This window comes from Myotis brandtii, unplaced genomic scaffold (genome assembly GCF_000412655.1).
Source record: "Myotis brandtii unplaced genomic scaffold, ASM41265v1 scaffold187, whole genome shotgun sequence".
Taxonomy (NCBI): Eukaryota; Metazoa; Chordata; class Mammalia; order Chiroptera; family Vespertilionidae; genus Myotis; species Myotis brandtii.
The window spans coordinates 891,406-903,264 of NW_005356944.1; the positions used below are offsets into that span (position 1 = coordinate 891,406).

General features: G+C 58.2%; 2 protein-coding genes across 2 annotated transcripts in view; both read right to left on the bottom strand.

Moving 5' to 3' along the window:
- Nucleotides 1–898, bottom strand: part of MEN1 (multiple endocrine neoplasia I) — a 7,716-nt gene extending 6,818 nt beyond the window's left edge. Inside the window, exons 1-2 of the mRNA XM_014538205.1 lie at nt 844–898; nt 277–449 (exon numbers count right to left, since the gene is read on the bottom strand). Coding sequence (XP_014393691.1) covers nt 277–449; nt 844–898 — 228 coding nt within the window. The remainder of the gene's footprint in view (nt 1–276; nt 450–843) is intronic.
- Nucleotides 899–4,430: 3,532 nt separating this feature from the next.
- CDC42BPG (CDC42 binding protein kinase gamma (DMPK-like)) overlaps nt 4,431–11,859 on the bottom strand; it is a 20,054-nt gene continuing 12,625 nt past the window's right edge. Inside the window, exons 27-39 of the mRNA XM_014538206.1 lie at nt 11,787–11,859; nt 11,604–11,685; nt 10,720–10,936; nt 10,128–10,151; nt 9,776–9,838; nt 9,056–9,655; nt 7,856–7,953; nt 7,691–7,775; nt 7,429–7,549; nt 7,139–7,256; nt 6,834–6,948; nt 6,640–6,725; nt 4,431–5,604 (exon numbers count right to left, since the gene is read on the bottom strand). The exon at nt 11,787–11,859 is cut by the window's right edge and continues 29 nt beyond it. Of these exons, the coding sequence (XP_014393692.1) occupies nt 5,548–5,604; nt 6,640–6,725; nt 6,834–6,948; nt 7,139–7,256; nt 7,429–7,549; nt 7,691–7,775; nt 7,856–7,953; nt 9,056–9,655; nt 9,776–9,838; nt 10,128–10,151; nt 10,720–10,936; nt 11,604–11,685; nt 11,787–11,859 (1,739 nt within the window). The 3' untranslated portion in view covers nt 4,431–5,547. The remainder of the gene's footprint in view (nt 5,605–6,639; nt 6,726–6,833; nt 6,949–7,138; nt 7,257–7,428; nt 7,550–7,690; nt 7,776–7,855; nt 7,954–9,055; nt 9,656–9,775; nt 9,839–10,127; nt 10,152–10,719; nt 10,937–11,603; nt 11,686–11,786) is intronic.

Genomic DNA, 11,859 nt, shown 5'->3' on the forward strand with positions numbered 1-11,859 from the left:
TAGAACCCCGCTGAGGACCGCCAATGGCCGCCCCGGTGCCTCTCTGCACCCGTACCCCCGGGCCCTGGAGTCCCTCCGAAAGGCACCCTCTGGCCAAGCCCCCCAAATCCCAAGAAGAGTCCTGGCTGCGGTCCCCCGCGCCCACCTCCGCGCTTACATCCCACACAAGGCACCGCGGCGCCCGCCGCCTGGAGGCTGCTGGGAAATGGAGTTCCGCCCGCGGCCGCACTGCCTGCCGGGAAGCGGGATCCGGGCCCTCGCCCACCCCTGCGGAGCCTTGAAATGGTGGCCAGCGGCGCCCGTCCACCGGGGCTTATGGGAGTGGTAGTCGCCGCTCCGGGTGCTCCGGACGGTAGGTGAGGCGTGGAGGTGGCGCCGCCTTTCCGAGCTTCTCGGGGATTGGTCACTCCGCTCGACGCAGCCAGGTGGCCGAGGGGCCGCAGGGTATCCTGGGAGATGTGGTCCGGAAGGCGTCCGGGCGTCCTCGGGCGGTCACTGCGCCTGAGCTACTGATGCCGTGTCGGCCAGACTTGAGGAAACGGTGCTTCTTCCTAGTGCTGCTGGGGTGACGGTGCCCAGGCGCCCCGGGCGGACGCCGCTCAATGTCCGCCACACGTCAGGGAGCCTGCCCTGTGCCTGGCGATGCTTCCCCGGCTCTGCCCGTGAGAACAGCCGCACGCATGTGCACAGAGGCGCATCCATCTACAGAGCCACGCAGTTCTTTGTAACGGGCAAAGGTTAGGAACGTGAAGTAGCTCTGTGCGTCCTGGAACGGCTCGACAGGACAGTGTTGAAGGAAAACACAAAACTGCGGTGCAACATGTTTGATAGGAGAGCACTTACGTTCACATTGTAAACCTTCCACACGGTCCTCAATAACTTCTGCAGAGTCGGTCATGCATACCCTTCCTCACTCAACAGACACATTTCTGGTGCCTGCAATGGGCCAGGCACTCCGTTCTAGGCACTGGATACGAAACAGTGAATAAAGCAGATCAAATGTCTGCCCTACTTCACCTCTGTGGCTTTTCTTCTTCAAAAATCCATAAGCCTCGCCCTGGCCAGTGTGGCTCCATAGTTAGAACTTTGCACTGAAGGGTCACGGATTCGATTTCTGGTCAAGGGCACCTACCTCGGTAGCAGGTTCGACCCCCAGCCCCCGTCGGGGCACGCAATCAATTGATGTCTCTCTCACATCCATCTCTCTCTCTTCCTCTCTCTCTCCCCCTTCCTCCCCCCACCTCTCTCCCTCCTTTCCACACTCTAAAATCAATGGAGAAAATATCCTCAGGTGAGGATTAACAACAAAAAAACCCCACTAAAATCCATAAGCCTAGTCTGATCATGAGAAAACATCCGGCAAACCAAACCAAAACTGAGGGACGTTCAACAAAATACCTGTCTGTCCAGTACTTCTCAAAAGTCTCAGGGTCATGAAAGACAAGGAAAGACTAAGAAACTGTTGCAGATTAGAAGAGATTAAAGAGACCGGACCTCTAAATGCAATATGGTGAACTGAATCCTGAAACGGAAAAAGGACATTAATGGAAAAGCTGGTGAATAGGTTTCCGACTGCCCCAATCTGCCCAGGACTGAGGGGACTACGGGCATATGCAACTTTCAGTTTTAAAACCAATCCACCCCTCACCCTCCATGCAATGGACGCATGTTCGTCAGGAACCTGGTGCTAAGCCAATCGTAGACGACCTGCTTCTGGGTCAGGGTTTCGTATGTAGCTGAGCAGTTCCCTCGCTGCGATCTATTGAAAGTCAGCCCTCGACACAAGGGATTTTGTTTTTATTTTATTTTATTTTATTTAAAAAGAAAGAAAACACAACAGTCAAGTCTTGGGCGCCTCGAAGCTCTACTTGTGAAATTCAAATAAAGTCTGTAGCTTCATTCATAATTTTCATCAATTAGTGTTGACAAATGTACATGGTTGTGTAAGATATTAACATTAGGGGCAGCTGTGTGAAAGGTATATGGAGATGAAATCGCCAAGTGCTGAGTTCTGTGTTCCCCTTCGTGTTGAGGTTGGGAGACCAGGAGGAACCAGAAGAAGCATGAGCGGGATCGGCCAGAGAAATGGGAGGAAAACAGATGAGCGTCTGGTGCAGAAGACCAGGCATGGAGCAGAGGCATGATGGGTAGTCAGATGCTGCTCCCAGGTCAGCAAGCTGAGCACCAAGGACTGACTGCATTTAGCTCTGTGGGACCTTTTGGTGACCCCAGTAAGAGCAGTTCAGAGGAAAAAGCCCAAAGTTCTTGGGCTCATGAAAAATGGGAGGCCCTGGCCGAGTAGCTCAGTTAGTTAGGGCATCCTCTGAGTACGCCAAGGTTTTGGGTTCAATCCCCAGTCAGGGCACATACTAGAATCAACCAGTCCTGGCCAGTGTGGCTCAATTGGCTGAGCGTCGTCCCATGCACCAAGAGGTCTCCGGTTCGATTCCCCGTTAGGGCACATGCCCAGGTTCCGGGCTCAGTCCCCAGTAGGGGGCATGCAGGAGGCAACCAATTAATGTTTCTCTCTCTCTCCTCCCTTCCTTTCTCACTTTCTAAAGTCAATTTTAAAAAAAATCAAAAGTAAAAAGAACCAACCAATGGCCCTGGCCAGTTAGCTCAGTTGGAGTGTTGTCCCAATGCACCAGGGTTGCAGGTTCTATCCCCTGTCAGTGAAGACATGAATGAGTGCAACAGATCTCTCTCTCTCTCTCTCTCTCTCTCTCTCTCTCTCTCTCTCTCTCTCTCTCTCTCTCTCTCTCTCTCTCTCTCTCTCTCTCTCTCTCTCTCTCTCTCACACACACACACACACAAAAAGCAACCAACGAATGCATAAATAAGTGGAACAACAAAATGGATGTTTCTCCTCCCCCCCCCCCTAATAAATAAATGAAAAATGGGAGGAAAAAATTGGAGAGAGGGATAATACACAATTCTGTCAGGGAGCGTTGCAGCAAAGGGAAGGAGAAAAATAAGATGGTAGTTAGGGGGAGGGGAAGAGGGTAAAATATAAGGTGGTTGTTGTTGCTGGTGGCTTTTTAAATATATTTTATTGATTTTTTACAGAGAGGAAGGGAGAGGGATAGAGAGTTAGAAACATTGACCAGCTGCCTCCTGCACACCCCCTACTGAGGATGTGCCCGCAACCAAGGTACATGCCCTTGACCGGAATCGAACCTGGCACCCTTCAGTCCGCAGGCCGACGCTCTATCCACTGAGCCAAACCGGTGAGGGCTGAAGAAAATTAATTCTTACAAAATATGAAAGTCTTTTGACTAAATTATTGCTGGGTGCTAGGGCGGATGATTGGAGGTCTTAGTTTGCAAGGGGCCTCAGATTCCCTGGGCCCTCGAGTTGGGTTTCTGCATCTTAAGAGAAGAGACATTTCTTGAGTGGGGCAAAGGCGTTTTACACTCATCTCACCAAATCTCAACGGAACCACCCCTGAGATGGGCTTTATGATCCCCACTTGCCAAAGGGGAAACCGGGGCTTAGAGAGGTCGGGTAACTTGCTCATGACTGCACAGCTAGACTAGAATCCAGGTTGTCTGACTCTCAGGGTTGGGCTCCTACCCAGGCCCTGGAATTCCATGGGCACCCCCAACCCCTATCACCAACCTGACATGACACCTGGGCCTTTGGTACTTGTAGCTGTAGAGCCTGCCATGAGCCCTGCCAGTCCCCCAGGCCTGCCTTGATCCCAGGCCCAGGTCTCCCCCTCCCTCCTCATCCAGCTCTGCCTCACCTGGGTCTTGCCCAGTCACAGTACAAGTGAGACCCCTCCTCCTCCTCCCTGCTCTCAGCAGCCTCACAGCTCAGAAGCCCCGAGGCCACCTTCTAGGACCTGCAGTAAAACGAAGCTCTAGCTGGGGAGGAGGAATTTATTTCCTGGGGTGCCTTCCTGCTCAGCCACGGCCAAGTTCTTCTTCTGAGAGCCACAGCTCTTTTCAGGGAGCACCACTGCCTGTTCCTGCTACTTGGGGTCTGGGGCACTCCCACTCCCCCATGGGTTTCCTCACTGCTACCATCACCACTGCCTGTTCCTGCTACTTGGGGTCTGGGGCACTCCCACTCCCCCATGGGTTTCCTCACTGCTACCATCACCACTGCCTGTTCCTGCTACTTGGGGTCTGGGGCACTCCCACTCCCCCATGGGTTTCCTCACTGCTACCATCACCACTGCCTGTTCCTGCTACTTGGGGTCTGGGGCATTCCCACTCCCCCATGGGTTTCCTCACTGCTACCATCCCTTTGTTATTAAACACTTTCATTTACCCCCATTGTATGTGTCACCTGATCCCTGAAAATACAGGGAAGACAACTTGGTCTTTAACTTGCTTTGATACCCTCCCTCCTCCTCCTCCATTTCTGGTCCTTCCCCCACCCTCCCCGTTTTCTGAACCCCAGGAAGACACAACCAGGCGGCCAGGCCAGCAACTTACAAAGTTGTCTTTATTGTTTCCTTCCTGCATCGCAGAGCATCGGGGTTGACCCCTCCCGGGAATAGGGCATTTGAGGAGATAAATACTTACTTTGCCCCTCACTCATCAGCAGGGGGAGGTTTAATAAAAATAGTAATATAATAATAATAATAATAATGACTGTGCTCAATAATAAAATGTCCCCTATGATCCCCTAATACACAGTTGGTTGAAGCTTTGAGAAAAAGGACCCCCCTTTTTGGGGAAGGGCCAAAGTGTGCCTGGAGACCCGCCAGTGGATCGGTCGGGCGCCCATCTCCCACCAGGTAGCCCGTATAAATACCCTCCCCGTCCCATCCCTGCTTAGGAATTCTCTTCTCCTCCGGACGGATTAGATGACAATGTCAGTTGGCTTACTGAGCCTCTCCCTGTTCCCAACCCCACCCAGCTCCTCCCCAGAGAAAGGACCCGTGGGTGTGTTCCCCCAATTCCCTCTCCCCTTGTCTCTCTTGTTCATCCATCTTCCTTTATCCCTCTCTCCTCTGCATGGCTTTTCCCTCCTTCTAATCACTATCACCTCCTCTCTCCCTACTTGCCTCTCACTTCCTTCACCTACATCCTGCCCCCTGCTTCTCTCGCTTCTTTCCTCTGGCTCAGAGCCTGTCCTTCTCGCCCGGTCCCTGAGCAGAGACTGGGATATGCCCCAACTTGGCCTCCTGGGGGCTGGACAGTGCACAGCCCAGACCTGAGTCTGCTGCCAGGGACCTGGCCCTTCTCCGTCCCTGACTCTTCCAAACCCCGAGGCTTGGCACTGGAAACGAGGGCTTTGGCACAATCATCCCTGGACACCAGGACAGAAGAGCCCCCGGCCCACAGCGGAAGGGGGACCATTCTGTTCCCAGTGGCCCGCACAGGATGGGCTGGGAGTAGAGGAGAAAGGCGGGATGAGGGCTGGGAGTCCGGTTCCCAGGTCCCGGGGACTCAGCCTCCCAGTGGCTCCCCAGCCCAGTCTCTCCCTGAGTCCGAATCTCCACATGTCCCGGACCAGCCGGAGCGTGGCACTCCTCAGGCTCTTTGCTCCCTCACGTCTCAGCCCTGGGATTCGGGTGGGCCCTGCCAGAGGGTGTCAAGGGGAGCTCTCTGATTCAGGGGCGGGGGGGAGGCTCCGCGGCCGCTCTGAGACCTAGAGGGGAAAGAGGAGGAAGTCAGGGTAGAAAAGGAAAGGACTCTTTCCTCGCGAGCCACTGCCTCCGGGGGCCTTCCCAGGACCCAGCACCGGCTGCAGCAGGGCCCTCGGAGGAGGCTGATATGAGGTGGGGGTGCGGTTACGTGAGAAGAACTGGGGAACTCGCACCTAATCCTGGCGTCCAAATGAACGTCTCTTTGTTCACTCACTCTATGCTTCACTCAATCAACAGACACTCGTTCCTTTGGACAGAAGACAAACTTGATCCCCGCCATCAATGAGCCCACAGTTGAGGGCGGACTGGCACCCAGACAAAAACCAAAGCAGAGCAGACTGACAAGGAATGGGCGGGCGGCGGGCACCACGGGTGGCACCAGCCCCAGAGGGGCAGGGACACCTGCCCAGGTAGTCAGGTGGTCTCTGGAAAAGGTGACATCGGTGCAGAGCCTGGAGGGTGGCCTGGCATTAATCGGGGTGAGGACAAGAAAGGGCATCCAAAGGAGGGGGAGAGCAGGGGCGAGAGCTTGAAGGTGTGACCGCACAGGGCAAGGCCCAGGGCCCTGGGTGGCCTTGTGTGGCTGGGGGTGGTGATGGGGGTGACAGTTGGAGAGGAGGCTGGAGGATGAGTAGGAACCCCCATCTCCAGCCAGAGTGAGCTGCTCTCTGCCATGGGCTGGGCCTCTGTTAAGAATCCCAAGAGGTCCCCTCTGTGGCACTGCCCCCATGTGCGGAGCACCATGCGGAGGTGTCATCACCTCACACCGTCTCACAATAACCTCATTGTACAGGCAAGACAAGCTCAGGGAGGCCAGGCACCTTTCCGGGGGCCACACTGCGGGGACAGTCAGAGCCAAGACCCCCACCTCCAGGCTTCCGCAGGGCCCACCGTGGGGTGGGACAGGTAATGGTCTGCAACTCTTAGGGTCCAGGGAAGGATGGGCTAAGCTTGTTCTCTGGCCTCAGGTCCCAGCGAAGGGCCTAATACCGAGCAGAACTGCCTGTATTAGGAGGGAAACGCGCCCACTGGCTCACCTGTATCTGGGAGGCTGCGGGGCTCAGAGATGCCTGCGGGCAGGATACGGACTCGCTGGACAGGGATGTCCACGGCTTTTTCTTCACTGTTCCAGGAACAGGGTGGGGGGACAAAAACACAAGGTCAGCTTTGAGGGGTCCGAAGGGGGTGGAAACTGGGGAGAAGTGTGGAGGCGCTGTGGGGCTGTTCTTACTGGGGTCCGCGTTGCCGTCGCTGCCCATGGAGGCTGGGCGCCGCGAGGCCTCGGAGAAGCTGTGGGGCCGCTGCGGGACGGAGCTGCGGGCACCTCGGCCCTTCCCTTCAGGAGCCTGTTGAGGGGCGGTGCGGGGGGTGGGACTCAGCGGCACAATAGACCGTGACACTGAACCCCAGCCGGCCGCCAGCCAGGACGTGCTGAGCGCCGGGTACCAGGTGAGCCGAGGGCAGCAGCGAGCGCACCGGAGAAGCGCTGATTGGCTCAGCCTCACCAAGGAGGTTTGTGATTGGCTCTGGACTCACCGGGGGCGGGTCCCTGGCGCTGGGCTTCCTGTCCGTAAATCCCACGTGTACCAGGTGGTTGAAGTTGGTGGGCGATGAGATGAGCTTGGAGCGCACGAAGGGGTCCTTCAGCATCTCCCTGCGGGCAAAAGTGACTTAGAGAGGGGGTAGGCGGAGGTGCCAGCTCCCACCCGCTCCCGCCCCGGGACCCCCTCTTTCGGGGGTGACTCCCCGCCCCCCAGGGCGGGCCTTTGCTTCTCCCCGCCCCCAAGGGTTGGAGGCCCCGCCCAGCCATTGCATCACGCGCGCACCTGCGCTGCTGCTGTCGCTGCTCGTCCGACACCCGGAAAAAAAAGCGGCGTTTGCTCTTGGTGCGGACCAGCTGGCGCCGGCTGTTGTCAGTGAGGTCGGGGATGTTGAACTCGTCCTTCTCTGTGGGAGAAGCGGAGAGCTGGGCGGTGCTCACGATTCCCCAGGGCCCCAGTCCGCGGGCGCTGAGTCCTTCACCCCCACGTGCGCACAGGTGAACGCACACCTGCGTACCCACAAACACAAGCAGACACCCTCCCTCACCTGCCAGACGGTTCCTGAGGTAGGTCAGGCGGACCTTCTCGGTGCCATAGAGGAACAGGGAGCCCTCTGGGTTCAGGGGTCGCACCTGAGGCAACAGGCACAGAGGTCACACCATGCACCCTGTCCTGCCCCAGGCCAGCCCCAGGGGTCTTGGCAGGCCCTCACCTTCTTGAGGGGCACCGTTTGGACCCATTCTGCTTTCCTCACATCAAACACGTCGATGGAGTTCTCGCTGAACACCGTCAGGTAGGGGACTGCGTAACCTGCGGGGTAGAAACTGCTTGTGCTGTGCAGCCCTGAGCAAGTCGGGCACCTCTCTGGGCTTGTTGCCTCCTCAGCACCACGGGAACACCCCGTGCCCTGCCAGAGCAGAGTGCAGTACTTTCTGCCCCACCAAAAGTCCTTCTTCTGAAGACTTTCCAGGGGGCCCCACCCAGCTTCCATAACAAACCAGAGATAACGATCTTGGAGTGCCACTCTATGCCGTGCCAGGCATACTTCTAACCACTTTGCATATTTTTTTCTCCTTTAATTCTCAAACAACCCCTCACTTACAGAGGAGGAATCAGAAACCTCAGAGCTAAGCAATGGGCAAGGTCACCCAGTGGTGAGTGAGAGCTGGGAATTGGCCCCAGGCTGTCTGGGTCCAACGCCTACCTGTTGAAAGTCTGTGCTACACCCAACCCACAGGCCCCACCCCAGAAGAGCCATTGCTCATGAAGGGAGCTCTGTCCCTCTTTCAGCCCATACGCCATTACACCAGTCACCTGTGAATGTGCCAAACTCCCCACTGCCCCACTGCCCCACTCATTCATTCATTCCTCCAAACAGTCCTAGCACCTGGAGTGTGCTTGTCAGGGGTGGGTGCTGGATGTGATGAAGAAACCAGCCCAGCTGATGTGCAAGCCCCCAGTGCACCAGAACAGTCATTACCAGAGGGTGCTAAGAGCCAGGGCAGAGGTCATAGAGGTGGGGGAGTAAAAAGGAGCCAAGGACCCATGATGAGGAAGAGCGGGGAAGGGAGCATGGAAACAGTGACAATGACAGCAGCCATGGCGGTCACTTATGGGGGCCTGAGCAGGCCCTGGGCTGGATGTACTTCAGAGTTTGCCAGGTACAAAAAGAAGAGCAGTTCAGGCAGGGGGCAGGTGTGACCTAAGGCATGGAACAGGACGATCCTCTCTGAGGCACTGAGGGCAGAGCTGGGCATGGTCAGGCAGGAGGGTGCACACTGGCTTCCGATGCCAGCTCAGGTGTTTGGGCAGGACCTGTCTTCCTCTGATACATGGGATACACCTCAGGTGCCTGGCCCTCTCCCGCCCCAAGCCGGCCCCAGGGGCCAGTCCAGCTGTCTGTTGGCCTTACCCCAGCCTGTGGGCAATGTTGGCCACAGCAGTTCATGGATTCGAGACTTGCGGCCGGCGCTGTCCACGTAGACCCCAGCAGTGGTGAAGAGCAGCAGGAACTCACTAAGGCTGAGCTCCACGGCACCCAGCGCCTCGCCCAGGCCCCCTCTCGATGGCGGCAGCTCCTCAGGCATCAGATTGCCCCCCAAGGCTAAGGGCGCAGCCTCATTGAGCAGCGGGTAGAGCGAGAAGGCACCAGCTGCGCCCACACACAGCCGGTCGCCCAGCAGCTCCAGGCTCTGCACAGGTGCTGGTGCCTGCAGCTCACGGATGCGGTGGTGCCAGGGCCCCGGGCCTGGGCCCAGCTGGTAGCAGAGCACTTGGCGCTTGACAGCTACACAGAGCACAGGGGTGCGGGCCTGCAGGATGCGCCCGGCTGCCAGCGCCTGGCAGCCTCGAGACTCAGGGATCTTGGCGCCTGTCACCTCTGCGCTCTCCAGCTCAGCCAGGGGGAAGAGGCGCACGCTGGGGCCTCGGCCACACAGCGCGGCCAGAAGGCCCGCAGTGGGGCTCACAGCCAGCCGCTGCACCCGCCGGCACTCGCCCACCTGGAAGATGTCTGTGGAGTTGGTAAGAGAGAGTGTCACCACCAGGTGGGTGAGAAGCAGCTCAGTGCCCATCCTCCTGTGCCCTGGGGCGAGCCCCGCCCACACCAGCCTTGGCCCAGCTTGGCATGTACCATTGCTATGCAGGTGGATCACAAACAGCCCCTCCTCAGTGCCCAGAGCAAGCCGGTCCTGGTCTGGGAGAGGGAAAGAGAGGGTCAGGGGTCAGAGGGCCTGTTCAGAGGCAGAGCCTGGGCAGTCCACCTGCCCTTGCTGAGCCTCCGTTCCGCCCTGTCCCTGTGCCACTGAACCCTTCTGTCCCAGAGTCCAGATGGCTCTAATGGTAAAGGCTGTGGGGGCAGGGATGGGTGAGAGGCCCTCCACGCCAAGCTGTGGGATTTTGGGTAAGTCTTGGAGATTCGTTTTCCCCTAACGTAAAATGGGCACAATAAAAAAATAAAAATAAAGTGGGGACAATAATGGTACCTTCCTCACTCAGCTGCTGTGAGACTGGAGATGAAGCAATGCAGGTAAGTGTGAAGCTCATGGCAATCCTTGCTCAATAAATGCCCCTTTGCCCTGACTCCTGACTGACACAGGAGACCTGGCGGACCACACAAGGCCCAGGCTACTGGGAGCACTGCGAGCGCCTCTCCCCCAGCCGTCTGTCATGGAGGCTCCAGGCTCCTTGCCGACCCAGCAGCCTCATGGGAGACGGTGTGAGGCTTGGGTCACGCAGCTGCTAGTTCAGAGAGCTGAGAGCAAAACACCTGGCTTATTTCCTATTAAAACCTTTGCTCTGTTCACTCGCCTGAGATTCTTTTAGAAAAAGCAGATGGAGGCCCAGAGAAGTTGAGCAGCAGAAGCCAGGTTCCTGCCCCAGCCTGGGCTCCTCACACAGCCAAGCCGAGGGGACGGTGGAGGACCCGTGTGCAGGGCGGAGTCCACATCTCATAGCTGCAGGGACTGGGCAGTGGCAGCGGCCCTCGTGACTGGCTGGGCCAGCACTGTCCCTACAGGCCCTAACTGCTCCCCCAGGCTGCCCGGAACAGGCCGCACCCCCTGGCATGAGGCTCACCGATGATGGCAGCGCAGAGCGTGTGCGACAGCAGGGACAGCCCGTTGTCGTAGGCCTCCTTGAGGGTGTACACAGGCCGGGGCCTGGGCCGAGTGTCCAGCAGCAGCCGCTGCAGCTCGCCCAGCACCTGCAACCAGCGCTCCCGCTCCCCCTCGCTCTCCGCCAGCAGCAGCACAGTACACGTGACGGGCGGCACCGTCAGCTGGGAGGCTGTCACCTGTGGGCAGAGACCCAGGCTGGAGGGCTGCGGGCCGAGGGCCAGTTGTCTTTCCTCCCTTCTCTCTGTGCAGCAGTTGATGCTAATTAACCCAGACGTGAGCTTGCCGGACGCAGAGCTAGGTGCTGCTTAGAGCAGGTGATGAGCGAGGCAGGGGGTCAGACAAGAACAGGGACAACGGCAGAGCCCTGCCCGGTGCTGCGGGAGGGGATTGGCGGGCACCGTGGGGACACAGGTGAGCGGGGAAGGGTGACCTCCCAGGGGAAGAGGCAGTCCCGGGAATGGCAGAGGTGGGGGAGGGACTGGCAGAGGGAGCAGAGGTGAAGGGGTCCAGAGTGCAGGGCACTCCGGAAGTGGAGAAAGCCAGGTGTGGTCAGAGCAGAGAGACCCCAGGGAGAGGCGGGGAAGGCCTGCAGGGTCAGAAATGTAGGGCCTCGAGGCCATGGCAGGAGCATGCTGAGGGTGACGGGGAGCCAAAGGTGAGTCCTAACAAGGCAGGACAGCCAGCTTCCCATATGGAAAACCCTGCCCTCCAGGATGGAGCGTGGGTGCACGGAGAGGAGGGGCCGGGATGAAGGGGTCAGCCATGGAGATGGAGAAAAGTCGGTAGAAGGGGGTCCACCTGACAGTGGACGGTGGTCTGGCCCATCCCGCCCCAGGCACTTACCCTGAAGATGCGTGGCAGGTCCTTGGACTGGGCGTGGATAACATCAGAGGCCAGGACTGGGGTGGCTGAGAACTGGGGGTCCCTGTGAGGTTCATGGAATAGGTAGGCGGTCACCCTCCCCTTGGCTGCCCCCCCCACGTCCACCCACTTGTCCCTTGTCCCATGCCAATGCCGGGCGCCCACCTCAGATCCAGCGCCTGCAGGAGGGCCCCGCTGGCCGGGCTGAGCCGAGGGTCTGGGGCATCGAACAGCAGCA